Below are 17,979 nucleotides of genomic sequence, written 5' to 3' on the forward strand. Positions count from 1 at the left end.
GAGAGGACTACCTTACTATGATGTCAAGGCGTGTTCAAGCCTTGTGAGTCTTCATTTCACTGTTTGTGTAGAGAAAACAAGAGATTGTGAATGATTGTAGCTGTTTATCGTAGTGCGCTTTTAGGTTGTTTCAAACCCTTTAACAGATTTTGTTTAAAAGATTAATCTAAGGACGACCATGAGGATCCAGTTTTGTATGTTCAGAGTGCACCTCACAACGTTTATTGCAATGTGCACGTGTCACTCATGCTCCAACTAGAAAATGATTCAGGTATTACATTGTGTGTATGTAAAAAATGAAAAAACAAAGTTATCTCTGCCACATCTCGGTTAAATTGAAAGTCATAACACACAAACAAACACACACACTGGGATTTTCTGTATTTCAGACTACTCTCCAGTGATTAGATCATTGTACATTTGTGCTCTTCACAGTTCCAATGTGACAAATGCTTTGCGTGCACCTCTGGGAGATTTTCTTTCTCAGAACGCCCTTCAATGACACTCTCTCTCTCTCTCTCTCTACACACACTTTGTAGGCTAGTTCACTGTTCTGTGTAACTCTGTGTAAAATCTGCCACTAGAATCTGCTTCCTGTTATTATATCATGAACGTTGTTTATCTGTATGTAAAGTCCTGTAATATTCGCCGTCATATCCAGTTGCGTACTACAACATGAGGATGGTGTGCTGTCAAAACTTTCTGATGCTTCTCTTGCATGGAAGAGCAAAGAAATACTGTCATTCAGGATGATAAAAACCAAACTCAGTGTTATCTACTAAAAAAAGTAGCGAAGGCTTTTTAAATGTCCGGCCTCTCAGAAGGTCGTGTTCCCGACTTCAGCTGCCAAAAACGTGCAGAATTTTTGATAATTAGCTAATGTTTCTCCCAGCACATGTGGTTACTTTTATGTAACTCTGAGGGACTGTTATTGTTTGTTATTTAAGATGATACAAGGCAAAATCACCACACACCATTTGATTTCTTGAACTGTCATCATAAACCACAAGGCAGTGACACACTGCCTTTGTTGAGGCAATAACTGTAAATAAAGGCATGACAGTATTTGTAGATAGCCTTATAAAGATACTATATATAATGACTCTGAATAGCACTCTAAGAGGTTTGCAGCTATCCAGGAGTCAACTAAGGGCATTATCCTCACAGTTATAAATTACAGGAGATCATAATTTATTGTCCCACTTACCAATGTATGCATCTCTTTGCTCAATCAACATCTAGCCCTGTCAGCACAAATCTTTTTAAAATACTATGCACAACAGTTCTAGTCTCACTTGATTTTGTACTCACCTTGTTTCCAGCGTAGCCACATGTGTCTGTATACTGTATATCTGTGCTTTGGCAAAGATTTGAATTTGGACTCCAGCTTTTACAAAGTGTCCACCGTGGATAAGTCTGCACCATGCTAATCCTAAACATTACCTTCACTGGCTAGAACCAAGATTGGCTCAGGATCAGTATTATTACCCAGGTGAGTTCCCTTTCTCACCTTAATGCACACTATCAGGCTAGTTCTTTGCATGGCTAGCTGCCCTTTGATCCTCACATCTCTCAATAAAATCAGATGAACTGTCAACTTGTGTACTGTTTTTATTTTAGAAATTTCTGTTATTTGTTACCCTGGGAACCAGACAAATCTGCAAGCGTATGTTTTTATTTGCTCTGGCAGATATGGTCCCCCTCCTGTTCAGACCGATTTCCACCTGGTTTGATGCAATGACTGACAACTTGCGGCGCCCTTGCCCTTTATCCAAATCCCAATCCGTATTGGAAACCTGTTATATGCATGTGCATAGATGGTTGAGGTTCGACGTTGACCTTGAATTGTTAGGGTCAGGGTAACCCATTGGTCAGAGGATAGGACCCGAACAAATCTGGTTTCCTGTACAGATCGGGTCGTGACAGACGATGAGCATAAACCTAAAATAGTTAAGAGGAGCGTCAGTGAGGCACAACCAAGATGACTGCAGCTGCACATACTTTTGATGGCAAAAGTGTCGGTACTCGTTCTGTGTGCAAGTAAAGTACTTGAGTAAATATACTTAGTGACAAAATACATTGCTAAAATTACTGTGGTGCCCATTCTGTGAAGCTGGAGCCTCCCAGTTAAGACTTTCCTTCATGCGGTCAGCATGCTCTGTCCCGTCTCTGGCCCAGCCTTGAGTGACACTAATCAGATGATGACCCTGGTTTTAATTCGACTGTCAAGCACACTTCTCCATGAGATGATGTGATAAATGACGGGAAGCGCTATATTTCACAGTTTAATCAGTTTGTTAATGACTGTCTAATCAACTTTTCCCCACCTTTTTTCTTTTTTAAAGGCTATAACCTCTCAGAACAACTGACTAATACCCAATACCACAACTGGATTATATTAATAACATCATATAAACAATGTGCACATTTAAACAGGACTAAGAGTCTGACAATGCTAATGTGCTAATTAACAGGTATAATGTTTACCATGTTAGCAGGCTAGCGGCACAAAACACAAAGCTGAGGGAAATGTCAGTTGGACAAACCAAAGCATTGGAGACAATTTTGACCTGATGGTGGCACTAGATGAAAGCTCAAAGGATTTCCAAAGCTTCTAAATTCACCCCGAGGCGGAAACATTTGACTGTGGCCAAACTTTCGTGGCTATCCGTCCAATAATTGAATTGAATTGAATAGTTATATCATTAATAGATATTTTAGTCTGAACCAAAGTGGTGGACCAACTGACAGAGACTGACACTGCCATGGAGCTGACATGGATAAAAAACATTAAATGGTTCTCTTTTTTTCTCCACCCACCCACTTTTGCCTTTCTATCCACTAAAAAGCACTGATTTAAAACCGAAAGTCTGCACTTTGACCTCATTTTCAATGTGTAATTTCACACCTAAATTCATAAGCTGCCGAATAGAAACAGAAAATGTCTCCCTTCACGGCCACCGAGTACACCGAGATCCTTCATGTCTCTCGACAGTGCAAAGCCTGAGAGGACTTCTTGTTCTTAATGACCATAAATAATATGATTAACTCCCAATAAAATTAATTGGCAACGGAGGCTGCTGGCAGCCCATAGACTAAGCTGGCAGAGAGAGTGTGTGTGTGTGTTGTGTGTGTCCCTGCTGTGGTGTGAGGAACATTTCTCAAATCATGACCCAGTTCTGTTATCAAATTGGATCAAATGTGATTTTCATCTCAGTAAAAGAGAGAGAGAAAGAGACAGAAATGTGTGCAACTGGCAGTACATCAAGCGACTCTTATATTTCATAAAAATCGCTGACTTCGGTGCTCAAGATGGCATGGTGCTCTCCACTTACTGTACCACTGAGCTCTCTCTCTCTCTCTCTTTCATGACAATGAGCAGAGGAGGTTGAAATCTATCTCTGAAATTCTCTTCTGTGTCTCAAACGGCAGCGATAAGCAGAGCATGTAAGGCTGAGTGTCTGTCTCCCTCACAAATCATTTTCACTCTTCTTTCACGCTACATCCATCAACAATCACATCAAGACGCTGAAGTGTTTAGTTTGAGGCAACAAATCCTGTCCGAGAGTATCAAAGATGCTGGTCCTGAGCGTGTCACGCCCCCTCCAGGAAATAAAGTCAAATGGCTCATTAAATGTGTGATTTGTTACACAATCATCTCCTGTCTTGTTATGTTCACACTTCTTTGCATCTTTTAAAGCTCTGCAGCAGCTGCTGGACAGACTGGTAGTATTGGTGATGATTGCAGCGCAAGGGCGTTAACAAGGAGCAGGAATATAGCGACAATGGTAAATTCTGCAAGAAAATCCGTGCTCAAAATAGCACTTAATTATATAGGCAGGCATAAGGATGAGGGAAGCACTGTCACGGGGAAATAAAGCTTCCTGGTACTTGGCAGAAAATCAAAAAATACCTTACAGACCCTCGCATCAAACACAGGCAAATAAAAATAATCTCCTATCCCTCACTTCTTCTTACTGTCTGTCTAATGCAGTGTATGTGAGACACTAATCTATATAAGGCTTGAAATGTGAAAAACTTCAGTTTATGTAATACACATTGTAATGTCATACTTTGTGGATGCTTCCTGGTATCTTAGTTAATGCAGTTCTGTCTGTCAGCTTCCCAAACAAAGATTAGGAAGTGACGATAATATCAACTTTCCCTTAAGGGTATGGGTGTCAAACTGATCCAGTAAAGGGCCGTGTGGCTGCAGGTTTTCATTCCAACCAAGCAAGAACACACCTGACTCGACTTACTCGATCACCTGAACTGTCTTCACACAGTTGATTTGTTGGACCAGGTGTGTTTTTGATTGGTTGGAATGAAAACCTGCAGCCACACGGCCCTTTACTGGATCAGTTTGACACCCATGCTTAAGGGTATGGGGCCTTTTTACGGTTGGAGAGTAGGTTTATGAAATGCACTGACAAACAAATGACCTTATTGCAAAGTATGGATTGGATTTTCTATATGTTACAACAGGTATGTTGTATATGACACAAAAAGCTTGCAGGCGTCGCTCCATTTAATAATTTTTACTCATTGAAGTATTAGATCATTTGGAGAAAATGTGCTTTCAGTAGATATAACTATAGCTTCTGAACCTTCACTGGTAGCTGCATTCATTTTCTGACTTGAAAAACAAGCTGTAAATGCAACACAATGACATGACATACTGTATTATCATCTTTTAAACTGATGGCAAACTAGAACAGCATCAGTGTTATCTTGTAATTCTGCTGAATAATGCAACCCCAACAATTCCTGAAGGAAATTCATCTACTCTGATGAGCAGCTATATCACTAACTGTACCTGTCTGCTCTGGGGTGCTGAGTAGGTAGCATGCTGTGTACTTGTTTTTTTGCTGAACATAGGAGCCAGCTGTCTTGATGACAACTGTATGCTGATGAGAGCCGTGAGACTAAACCGAAACACTGTTCTCTGCTTCTGTCCCTCCCTCCTGCCACATTCCCACTTCCCCAAAACCCGTTCATTGCCTTTCTCTACCTGTCCACCAGATGCCCCCAGACTTCCACCTGCTCCAGTCATCCCAGTTCTTCAACCACACGCTCACCTGTATCAGCTCTGCGGTTTACAGCTGGCCCATTTCCACTCATTTCCTGTCAGAATGTTAAAAGTTGCACTGTCACTTTGCTGTCTTGTGTTTTTGTTTTGCGTTCTTCTCTTACCTGAACATTAAAGGTGGCCTCCAGGTGGCTCTCATCCCAATACGTGAAATCAATATCTTTTTTATGGCCACATGCACCAACATGAATGTGCAGCCAGACCGCCTATCAAGACACAATTAGCCCACTGTATCTTTACATAGAAAATATTTTTTTAATGTTCTAAATATCGAGTACAGTGCCTTTAACGTGAACCTGCACCTGCTTACATGAATCTGTACTTGCTCAAATAAAAGGGAAACTGTGATATTGTTCAATTGTTCATCAATTTGATCATAAACACTCTTTTATGGATTCAACTAATTCACAGTTGCAAGTTAATTGCCAAACCAGAGGAACGATTAATATTGGATGACTTGGACTTGGATGACTCAGAGACTATCAAGACTCCATGCTCCAGCTGCAGTCTTTGATGACTATGCACTCCTGAATTCTGGTGTTGTCTTTCCTCCTCCCTATCTTATGTTGTCACCATCCTCAGGTTCCGGTCGTGTTTACATTTTTCCAGACCCCTGGCCAACTGGACCATTAAAAATGAAGAAGGTACACAGAGAGAGCATGTTTAATGCATGGTCTCATCTCCTGCCTCTGAGGCTTACCTCCGCTTTTCTCAGGATGCTGCTTGCACAAACACACTCTCAGTGACAGGAATGAAGCACCACGTGGCAGAGTCCAGGGGTAAAAGAGGGTACACTGAGTTCCAGGGCTTTGAGTCTGAATGGTAAAAAGTCAGCGTATATCCTTTGAGTTGATCTTCGAGGTTGAGCATTACAGAGAAAATAGGCCCCGGGGTTGACACATGAAAGCTGTCTTGAAGCACGCTACACTTGAAATGGATGGATTTGAGGAATCGCATATGCTTCCTTTGCTTCTATAGAATGGTTATTTTAGGGGAGCCCTAGGGTGATTTACTGTTTCTTCCCACACACAATGAAGAGACTGAGAGTTTTATTTATGAGGGTGGATGAGCTTCAAACCATTGTCGTCTGAACAGTTTCCAAAATCATATTTATATCATAAAAAAAGCATTGTCTTATAGATAAAACATTTATGAAAAGAGTGGCATTGTAGAATACACTGATGAAGAGCTCTGCAGGATAAAACCATCTTACAGAGGTTCTTTATTTTTCTCAGTTTTCAGTTTGAACTATAGCTCAAATAACAGCCATCCGTGAGGAACTCGGAGTAGAGCCGCTACTCCTTTGCGTTGAAAGGAGCCAGTTGAGGTGGTTCGGGCATCTAGTAAGGATGCCCCCTGGGCGCCTCCCTAGGGAGGTGTTCCAGGCACGTCCAGCTGGTAGGAGGCCTCGGGGAAGACCCAGGACTAGGTGGAGAGATTATATCTCCACACTGGCCTGGGAACGCCTCGGGATCCCCCAGTTAGAGCTGGTTAATGTGGCCCGGGAAAGGGAAGTCTGGGGTCCCCTGCTAAAGCTGCTGCCCCGCGACCCAACCCCGGATAAGCGGATGAAGATGAGATGAGATGAGATGGTAATGCAATGCATCTGTAAATTAGTAATAGATAACTGACACTTTCAGAATGGATGTTTTGACGGATATATTTGGAGAACTTTACTAAATAATTCAATAAGTATTTCAAATAATACATTGAAACAAAGTGATATTATAAAATCCTACCTGACAGCCTTATTTTATGTTTGCCCTTTAACATGATGTCACGAGACATTGGAAATTTCAAACGTTCCATATCAGCTCTATAGCCAACAGAACGGGCTGGCTCCTGCACTATATTCAGCTTTACCCTCATTTTCAGAGAAATTAGAGGCTAACGGTAACATTTTTCTAAACAGTCTCCAGTCCCAAGTGTCACACTAATTTACAAAATGACCCTTTATACCATGTGCTTGATGTAATTGCTGATTTGTCATTCTAGCAAGGTCATCTTTGAAGTTGTTTTCCATTCGTTCTTGGATTAATGTTGGTATTTTGCTTTGATTGCTCCCGAGCAATCATACCAAGCACCTCTTTTACTCAGCATTTAGACCACAAATTAGAGCGTCCAATCAGGGGCCTTGAACTGACCCTTGGAAAATAGACCATTGTTAGAGCTTAATCATAACATTAAAGCATCACCTTCAACACAAAAAAAATGGAAGGGAAGTTGCTATTGTCAAATTTACATTTTAGAGTTTATCTATTGGTTGTAATGTAGCTATCACTGTGTGTTATCCTAAAGAATAAAAAATTGGCCTCTATACCAGATGGCCATTATCCCAGATGTTTCTCTGAATTAAGCCCATGACACCTTATGAAAACAACACTAAAGTTCCAGTCTTGCAGATTCAGCCCACCTCCCCACCTGCCATCGGTGCTTTCACTCCACTACTCCTCCCCGCATCAGGATTAAAATATGCAGCACTTCACCCAACACACCCTTTCACCAGCCTACAGCCTACTTATATGCTTTCCTTCTTCTTCTTTAACCTTCCGTCATTATGTAGCTTTGATGTTATTGATGGCCTCTTGACTCGGCCGCAAAATGAAAAATCAAGCAGCACGATTAAGTGCCAAGGTCATGAGGACATGGCTCTTGGCTGGAGAGGAGGGGGGTTTTTAATGTAGCCAATACGTTCCCCAGCTTGCTTTTATCCAGATCAAGAAGGTTTAAAAGGTTACTTTGCTTTAGTGTTCATGCTTGATAAACAGGAAGTTCTGGTGATTGATCGCCACACTAAGCTGCTACTTTGCATTTAGTAACACAGTCTAAAGACTGCTTTATCTCCCTAATCATTGGGTAAACACACTCATTTGGTCACTAAGTGTCCTGGTTTCCTACCGCTTTAGTTACACATTTACTCTCTGTGGCAAACAAAAGTTTATGTTACTAACACATATGCTTAGAGATAAGATAAAGATAATCCATAAAAATGAGCACCATTTTTATAATTTTGAGACATAAATGCAATCAGCAGAAGTAGCCTAACAAACTGATGTTCGGCTATTAACGAACTCCACCACGGCAGCCTTGCAGCTGTTTTGGGTGTTTGACTACATACATTTTCTCTCACTTATTTCACAAGTTGGGCATGATAATCTTTTATATGGTAAAAAAAAAAGTTAGAGGGGCCTACTGTGTTTTGACTTTTTGAAATATACAGTAACTGCACACTAAACAGAAGGTCTCTGCGGCTGCTTTGCTTTCTCAGATTCTCTCTACAGCTGCGTGTTTCCTCTCAGGCGTACGTGATCGAAGAGTGTGTTGCCACAGGTCTTCTTTACGCCTCACCTACCCAACCTCCGCCCTGCTGCCCTAAAATGGATTCCCAATCCAACATGCTCTAAAATGTTGAAAAAGGACTTCCATTAAGTCGCTAAGAAAAGGATTTGAAATTCACGGGACAGGTTTTCTCGGCGCTCTCCCCCCACAGCTCATATTACGCTGCATTTGTGGATCTGAAGGTATTAATTTTTCAAGCCACTTCGCCTCAGCTCTTTTCTATGCCCATATAAATATACACAGTAAATATGCAGACACACTTCACATAACAGTCTTGTATTCCTAACGGTAGTTCAGTCAAGCCCTAAACTTTGTCATATTCCCACAAAGGAGCTTCTTAAATGTCCTGGTATGAAGAGGAAAGGCTAAACTAATCTATTCAATTTGAAGTGTGTCACAGACTTTGGGGTTTCTGCCTTGAAGGCGCAGGGATTAGAGGATAATTGGGGCTGTTCTGTTCTGCTAAAGATGCTTTGCTTGCTATCAGCTAAAGCTACTTTTTTCCTACTCGCCGCCCAAGTCAACAACTCTGTTATGACAAATAAAAAGATGAAAAAGGCAAGAATATGCAGCATACTGAAGAATCAGCAAGACGGGGAGAGTTGGCAATAAGTCTCGCCTTGCTTGGTATGTTTTTCCAAAGGAAAGTGCAAGCGTTTGAAAAAGAGAGAAGGGGAAGACGGAGAAGAACATGAAGATAAAGACAGTGTGAAATACTGTGAAGACAATTTTCTATTCCCTTAGTTGTCATATTGATATGGGACACAGCGAGGAAACCAAATCTTGCCACTTATTGTGAGCGTCATGTATAAGTTCCTGAAATTGCATCCAGACGACTGTTACTTTTTTACCCTTGAACCTTCTGCCACCTCACCACGATGATTATGTACAGTATGCTGTCTTCTCTCTGACACTTCACCTCCACTGAACCTGGGCTTTTCTATAAGCCTCACTCTCCTCCACTTCTCCCCTCATAGGCTTGTTTATCATTTCATCCTCGTGTTCACATTTCAAACTGCATCTGTAGTTGTTTTTGCAGCATACAAATGTAGCTTTCTGTTAGCCTCACTGTGACACGGGATGCTCGCGTATACAGGAGATAAATGTAAGGAGTTGGTCAGAGCTGAAGTGGGGAAAAGCACTGTAAACAATTTAATTTCTTCAGCTTTTTCCAACCAAACACTGAATATATTAATTAGAAATGCGTACACTTCTTGCTAAAAGCGAGAACATGAATCATGTGATCATGCAACGGAAAACCGATTTATTTAACATTTTAATAAGTTATTGGTGAATGAGTATCGCTGACTCATTTAATGTTAAATGAGCTGCTGTATCTGCATCTATTGATTCATTTAGCTGTCACAACAGAGTCATTTTGTTTTTAGTGTAAATGGTGGAGGTTGAACGAAAGGTGTTGTGACCAGAAAGGGGCCAGTTTCAAACACTGATCATTAGTAATGTCTTATTTGTGCCAGCAGCACATTCAAGATATATTGTGACTATCTTTATTTTAGCAAAGAAACTATAAAAGAAGAATGGGACATAACAAGCCAGTTTAAAGGATCGCTGGATTTTGGACATCTCTCAGCAATGAGCCGTTTCTGAGTGTGATAAGTGTGAAAATGAAAAACACCAGACCTGGTTTTAAGACGACAGGGCTGAGGCATCTATCTGGACATAAGATCTGACATCACCGTCGTTCCCATAGATCTACGCGCCGTATCTCTCAGCACTACATTAATCCTCCTTTCAATCATCCCTTGAAAAAGCCAAAGATGAGAGAGATTATTAAACCTCCTGACTCCTTCCTATGCTTTATGATGGTATTCTTTATATCTCCATATATAAAACCAAAGCAATTACATAACAAAGGTGTAGAAGGAGAAGATAAAAACAGAAATAAAAGAAAAATATGTGGTACATAAAAAAGAGTGGGATGAGGTTAATAAAGTTTATAAGAGCCTGTGTAGTCAGGTTAGGATTACAGAGGAGTCCCATACACATTACCTCTATTCATCAATCTACCCTCCAAGACCTTTGGACACCCATAAAGGTCTCTCGATACCTAATGATGGCCAACAACTGTTCATTATACCACCAAAGAAAAGAGACAGCCCAACATTCAATGCTAAAAGAGGTCATCAAACTGCCAAGTGCAGGGTAAGGCTCTCAGATGTTAGATAACTTTTTATATTTAAAAAAAAAAGATCTCCCCTTAATTACATTCATCTCCTCATCTCAGTTGTTATTGAAGATCTCCTGAACTCTCGAGTGTTCTCCATTTGTTTTGCCTGGGTTGAAGGCCAACTGTAATAAAGAGCCCCGCTTCATTTCATCTCATATTCCTCTCCTTATCTAATCCCATTAAGGCGCACGCTTCAGGAAATATGAGTGCCTACTGGTAATGAAGAAATACATTAACTGAGCTACAAAATGGCCTCGCTGCACAAAGCCTGCTTTCTCCTTCAGCGATCCTTACGAAATCTCTCTGGAGATCTCCCATTTATTTCAATGGATGCTTTTGCCTTTATATATATAGATCTACATATCTATATTGCAGATCAATGTAGTAATGATGGTATACATTTAAATTGCATTTTTGCAAAAGTATGTTAGGGTGTATCAAAATTAAATCAGTACAGTGAGTTAAGCAGATGCATTATGCTGTGTGTAAGCCTTCATTCCAGCTCCTCAAGGCCTTTCAAAGACAGATTTTAAACATGAGGGTTGTCACTGCCTGCCGCTACAGCTAAGGTGCTTTTGTTTATGCATGATGGCGCATGATCCACGGACAGAAGCCACTACAACCCAGGCTTAAAATGGGAAAACATCTTAGAGCGAAAGGGAAGTGAACTCTCTAAGAAGTTCACCCCTAGGGACCAAAAGCCTAAAAGGTCATGTCAAATGTGCATTTCTAGATTCTTGACTAGTATATCCATAGGACACAGTAATTCAGAGTCTCATATCTTACAAAGTGAGATTTCCATGTCCTTATTATAAAGCAGGTCGACGTGATATAAAAACTACTAAAGTATCAAACTCTCAATCCACAGAGAACATGTGCACACAGCCCGTATTCAGAAACTGTTCCTTTAATCGAGCTGTCGGGACTTCTGTACAGTTGTGATGTCACAACTATACTGTATATATATATATATATATATATATATATATATATATATATATTTGTGTCCGGTGTAGAGAGTGAATCACCCTTATTTTCTTTCTTATAGCCATAGACAAACAAAAAAAGGCAACCTGTCTGTCCTGGTTAACAGCTGCGTCTGCAAACACTTCAGTCATACCTCCATGGACCTTGCAAGAAGGAATCCTTCAAGGCCTGAGCAAGACGTGAAAAATACTTGATGACTGGAAAGTCAGCAGCTCAGCTTTAATGTGGCTGACAGTGGCTGTGAGCCGGAGCGTGGCCAATGTTTGTACGAAGGTGTGATATAGTTCTTAGTGGCTTTGTTACTTGCCTTCGGGGAAAGCAAAGCTGAGAAAATAATTGATGAAGAAAATTATTCATTAATTGATAGCTACATCATTTATTAATTCAACTTGGGGCAATTTATCATACTTGTTTGGGTTCATCTGTATGTCAGCAATAAACGAAGAAGGAGTCAACTGTCGACTCCACACTGAAAAGTGTGTTTGACCTCTCTCTCTCTCTCTCTGCGGTTTTGCACTAATGTCAAATGCAATCAACATGAGCTGAATTCAAAGTGACTGACACCAAATGATTGCTCGCATACTTAGTTATAAATTGATAAGTCACGGATGAAATGCATCACCGGCACACACATTAAGACGGACAACCAAACACACACAAGCAGATGAAGCCTTTGAATGTAGCCAAGCAATTGAAGAAAACATTAAGACAATTCCTGTTTGACACACAATTGTGTATAAGGCATGCCGACACAGTGATGGGCAGAGGCTGCAAATGTGTTCAGTCAGCTGTATAAATAAACACAAGTGCAGGTCGTGTAGATACAGAACAGACAGACGCAGTGTTTGTACAGTAGATATTTACCATCATATGAGCTGCATCGGTTGCTTCACTGACAAATATTCTGTAAAATGCCAGTATGGGGAAAAATGTGCATCGCTGTTTCCCAAAATCCAAGATGATGTCCTTAAATGTCTTTTTTTCCCAATACTCAAAGATATTCAGTTTGCTTTCATACAGGAAAGAAACCAGAAAATATTCACATTTAAGGAGCTGGAATCAGAGAATTGTTACTTTTTGTTCTTAAAATAGTATTCAAAGTGACTTACAATAACATGTAGGGCGGTCTCAAGCCTCCACGTGCATTTTGGTGCATTGAGCTATTATATAATAATGTCATATTATATTATACACTGTTTTAATAAATGTGGAAGGCACACTGTTTCTGTGGATGGCAACCTATAGGCCTATCATCGATGTTGTGTCAGTAAGTCCCCAAAATGTATGGCAAATGAATCATCTAAAGAAATCATTTATAAGCATTTAGTCACTAGTTATAAAATATCTATATCCCTGCTGACGCCTCAACCTGATCTGTAGCCCAACTGCTGAACAGAGCAGTGTGGTTTATTCAAAGTTTATTAATATAGAGCGTATCACATTCCAAATTACACCAAATTCAACATGACACATCCTTGGGTCCCCCAGCAGTAGCCCTACACCTGCCAAGAGTGAAGAAGAGCAGATAAACGGTTGGAGAGAAATGCAAGGACACACAAACTGCTCTCCAATTAAAGCTGAAGGAAAGATTTGGGAGTTTTTAAAAGGGCTTCGTAAAAACGATAGTGGCACAACTGTAACTGTCAATTACACACAGAATAAACTAAAACTAAGGATTTTCTAAAGCTGGAAAACTGTCAGAGATAATTTTGGAATGGTACTGTATGCAATACAAGATATATGATAGATCACTTTGGATTGTTTTAGAATAGCCTTTGTTACTCTGCCTGTCTTTGGGTCTGACAGCAGTCTGCTGGTGTGGTTATAGAACTAAAATGTGACCCAGTACTGTTCAAGATACTTATGAAGCCTCTGAGGGACAAAATAGATAATTAGAGGCAAATTTAAATCAGCAGAGATCTTTTAGTGTTTTCAAAATCTGGATGACTGAAATACATGTAGACCTTAGACTAGGCATCTGATGTTTAAGTACAACTTCATACTGGTGACCTGCTGCCACCTGCTGGACTGTTGAGAACTCTTAACACAAACGCAGCAGCAGCAGTCTTTTTTTTTAAGTCATAGCAGCATGATTACTGTACCAACCTTTCTCTAAAAGAGAATTACTGATATATCCCACCAGAATAGATATTAATATAAAAAGTAGAAGCCTCTCCCACCTGTATTTTTAACTTGAGTCCCCTAATATTAATCATTTTAACACCAAGTCATGCAGACAAAAATAATCACCAATCAACGACGACACTTTTATCCAAATTTATTTGCAAGAAAAATGGGAATCTGATAAGACAAACTTTCAGTTTAGATTCATTTCTTTGCAGTTTCCTCCTCCTTTGACAGGTTCTTGATCATCTCTTCTTTCTTGGCCAAGAGACGCTCTTCTCTGCGTTTGCGGGCCTCCTTTGTCTTGGAGCGGCGAGCCTCAGCCTGGTCACTGGGTGGGTAAATGGAGGTGGAGACGGAAAATTAATCTGACAGTAGTACAGTTAGCTAATGGAAAGTGTCATATGAATCCTTCCAGAAGATTCCAGATTATAAGCTATCCAGGAACACCTAAATAAATATTTACGATCCCAAAAACAAAATGATAAAAAAGAACAACTTACGCTAGAAGCTTCTTGCGAGCCTTGTCTGCCTTCAACTTGTGGATGTGCTCCATCAGGATGCGTTTGTTTTTAAAGACGTTACCCTTGGCCCTCAGATACAGACTGTGGTACCTGGAGACAATAATAATAAAAAAAAACAAAATAAAAGACCTCAGAGCATCTCAAAACAAGATTCCCTGACCTGAAATTGGAATTAAAAGTGCACTGGCTTATTGCTAGCATTGAGCACTGAACGTCACACTTACATGTGCCTGTCAATTTTCTTGGACTCCCTGTAACGACGAAGAAGACGACGCAGGATTCTCATGCGACGCATCCATGACAACTTCTCTGGCATACGAGCATTGGCTGTACCCTTTCTCTTACCTAGGCAGAGGGAAAATTATGATTTATTACATTGAAATAAATGTAAAAAAACATTGCAGTATGTCAAATCCTGTTCAAAACTACCAAACGTCTGCCATTAGCAAGATTCAATACAGTCGGCAATTTCATATATTTTTCAAAAAAATGTTTTGTCCAATGAGCAACTACTACGACAACTGATGTTTTTTATCGAAATGAGGAAAAGAACATTACCCACCATAACCCATGTGACGTCCCTTGCGGCGAGCAAGTGTGTTCTTGCGGCAGCGAGCGCGGGAATGAACCGTCACAGGCTTCCTGATGATCAGTCCATCCTTCACCAGTTTTCGGATCTGCTGGCCTGTGGTACGAATACAATGCAATCAAGATTGTGGCCTACAGGGCCCACACAACACAAATCTACAGAGAGGGGGAGAGCTCTTCGATGTAAAGTAAACAACTCACGAGAATTTGCGTTGGCGATCTCATTGGTCTCGTTTGGATCCAGCCACACCTTCTTCTTGCCACAGCGCAAAACGCTGGACGCCAAGCGCTTCTGGAGCCTGAGCACGCTGGCATATTAGTTTTCCAGGATATGAGATACACACAGCGCTATGGGGCCTAAGATTATCTTTAAATTTTAAATCTTGAAAAAAGGGAGGGATGTGTATAACTGCAATAGGGTGTCAACTCACTTGTGTTGACATTTTGAACTTCTTGCAACAACAACTCTATTCGTATAGCTAAACACTTCACTGCAAAGTTAATAGAATGTGGGCTTCTTTAATTGGCACTTTTTAAAGACCTGGATTACAAATGAAAGCACAGAAAAATGAGCAAAGGAAGGAAGTGAAACTTACAAAAACAAATAATTCAAACATGAAACACACAAAACAAACGTATTCTCATAATTCCCAAGTCAAGAAATACGACTACCACTATAAATCTGTGTTGTTGAAATAACATAAACTGCCAGGTGCATTTATTTATCAAATCACACTCTACTGTCTAAGTGAGGAAGCCCAATCCCAGTCCTGGAGGGCCACGGTCCTGCATGTTTTAGGTTTCTCCCTGCTCCAACACACCTGATTCTAATGATGTGCTCTTATCGAGCAGCTGAAGCTCGTCACAGGTTTGAAATGGTTAGAATCAGGTGTGTTGGAGCAGAGAGAAACCTAAAACATGCAGGACAGTGGCCCTCCAGGACCGGAGTTCGGCACCACTGGTCTAAGTTAAATGTGTCATAATGTCCTGGCTTGGTACCTGTATCATTATGCTTGCAAAGTTATTTACCTGGATTTTAAAGTTCATCTATTTTTTCTAGTCCAGTTAGTGCACACTGGCCAATCGCAAGACTGCACCAACAGGCTCATTGTTTTAATAAAATTGGTCAGTTGTCACTCATCTAGGTTGAGGAGAGATGAATGTGATTCACAGGTGTGCAGTAATTTAATTTGGGTGAGTGGGAGACAGTCTAAGAGCTGTCAGCACTTTTGTCTTTGACCACAGAATAAAATGGAAACTCAAACTACCTGACGTGAAGCAATGCTAACGTTATCCAACGGGAAAGGGGGAAGAAAGAGCATCTGATCAAAATTATACCTAGTTTATTTCATTTAAATGACATTATTGGTCTGCTTGTTTGACTAACAGGGAACATACATGCAGAATGACTGCATTATTGTCAGCCGATTGGCCGCAATGGGATTTGTGGCGTTTCAGTAGCGTGTTATGACATGTCTTGGTTAATTCAGCTAACTTAGGTTAGCTTCCAAACGTAGGCCCCGTGCTACATGTATTCTGGTAGAAAAGAAGCGATTTTACTCAAAGCCGAAAAGAGTTCAAGTAGACCCTCGTGTCTTAAATGACAAAACCAACGACCCTTTACATTATTTGCGTATAATAAAACACATATTTAAATGTCTAACGTTTAGCTTACCTCATGGCTGCTAGCTTGGTAGAGACGAAAGAAATGGAACGTCTCAGACCCTACCATTTTACATGTCGTCATGGGTTAACCAACTGTGCAAGTGTCAGAAAAATCGTAAATATAGGCATCAAATGGTTAGTGACAGTACATATTCATGGGTAGTTATAAATGAGGATATGTGATGTTGCATCTGTAGTTCCTCACACCTTAGAAGTAGCACTTAGTGTATTAATGTACTCCCCCTTTCATAGCACAGTGGTACGCTCCATTAAAGTGTAATGTAAATATCCGACCACTGGAGGTCGCACTATATCCATGTTTCAATAACTTTGTTCTTTATGTTCATATATTAGATATATTTTGCTGCTTTATGGCTATGTTTTATTGTTTGATGGAGACATTCAATTTTAAACCAGTTCATAAACCAAGATATATAACGGACCTTCAAAATAAAAAATAAAAGCTCTCTCTCTCTCTCTCCCCTTTTTTTTTAATTTGATTTTTAATACCCTTGAAACATACTGGCACGGATATTCATTATGTCACAAAGGAAGAAAAAAAAGTTGACTGAATTAGTTCCAGACAGAAACGCTGTTCCATGGTCGCAGCTTAGTGCCAAAACAAATTTCATTATTAATAAATCAGTCTTCAATGTTATTTGGGCCAAGGACTCTTAGCTGAAAGAGAGAGAAGCAGGGATCACCTATTACAAATACTGTATTAAATTGAGTTGCATATAAAATTGGGCCAAACAGCTAGGGTGGCCTAAAGCATATGCACACAGTTTTTTATGGTACATACAATACTAATATGAAATCTTTATTTCAGATTAAAAGTCCACGAATAGCACAGGTTAAAAAAGCTTTTTAATCAGCTTTTATACAAACATTTCATCCAGTGCATCCTCAGGCTGGAGGTATAGTGATACAAACTCAGATTGGGATTTACAAGTACCGCAATGATATTATTCCCAGATTCCTCCAGTTGTTTAATACATTTAAACATAAGATTTCTTAAAAGTTTACTGAGTGTGCTCACTCCTGCTGTGACAAACATCCGGCTGGCACTGCTCCCTCTGGGTATTTTTAAAAGGATGCACAAAGCATCTTTGTACGCAACCTGCAGCCTCTGCATGATAGATTTTTTTTGTAGCTTGACCATAAATGGGCGACGTAAAGAGTTTTACAATATGCTTTAAACAGGGCTACCATCACCTGTTTTGAACCGAAGCTGAACTTGCGTGCAAGGGTGTTTGCCTGGGCGTATGGTTTACAGCAGTGGTTCTCAAACTTTGTACATGACGTACCACCTCATACATCAGGCTCTCTCGAGTACCACCAGAATGTGCATTGAAGTGCCCTCTAGGAGCCAGAACATGTGCTAAAGGACGCGCTATAAGTGCCCTTTTTTCCCTTTTCGCCCCTGCCCTTCAAAAAGTCTGTGGACACCACTGCCGACACTATTCAGCTGCGGG

General features: G+C 40.4%; 1 protein-coding gene across 1 annotated transcript; it reads right to left on the reverse strand.

Moving 5' to 3' along the window:
* Positions 1-13,864: 13,864 nt before the first annotated feature.
* Positions 13,865-16,557, reverse strand: LOC310960555 (large ribosomal subunit protein eL19-like). The gene is made up of 6 exons (XM_083932275.1): positions 16,515-16,557; positions 15,041-15,138; positions 14,814-14,936; positions 14,476-14,596; positions 14,231-14,341; positions 13,865-14,058 (listed from the first exon to the last, which is right to left on the reverse strand). Exons 1-6 carry the CDS (start codon positions 16,517-16,519, stop codon positions 13,932-13,934), a joined length of 585 nt encoding a protein of 194 aa, XP_083788401.1. The 5' UTR covers positions 16,520-16,557; the 3' UTR covers positions 13,865-13,931.
* Between the last annotated feature and the right edge of the window lie 1,422 nt (positions 16,558-17,979).

The sequence above is a fragment of the Echiichthys vipera genome (assembly GCF_963691815.1).
Source record: "Echiichthys vipera genome assembly, chromosome: 18".
NCBI classification, from domain to species: domain Eukaryota; kingdom Metazoa; phylum Chordata; class Actinopteri; order Perciformes; family Trachinidae; genus Echiichthys; species Echiichthys vipera.

Coding starts and splice junctions, on each gene's coding strand:
- LOC310960555 (XM_083932275.1), bottom strand. Junction 14,597..14,813: donor GGGACGTCACATGGGTTATG/GTGGGTAATGTT, acceptor CCCTCTGCCTAG/GTAAGAGAAAGGGTACAGCC. Junction 14,342..14,475: donor AAGAAAATTGACAGGCACAT/GTAAGTGTGACG, acceptor TATTGTCTCCAG/GTACCACAGTCTGTATCTGA.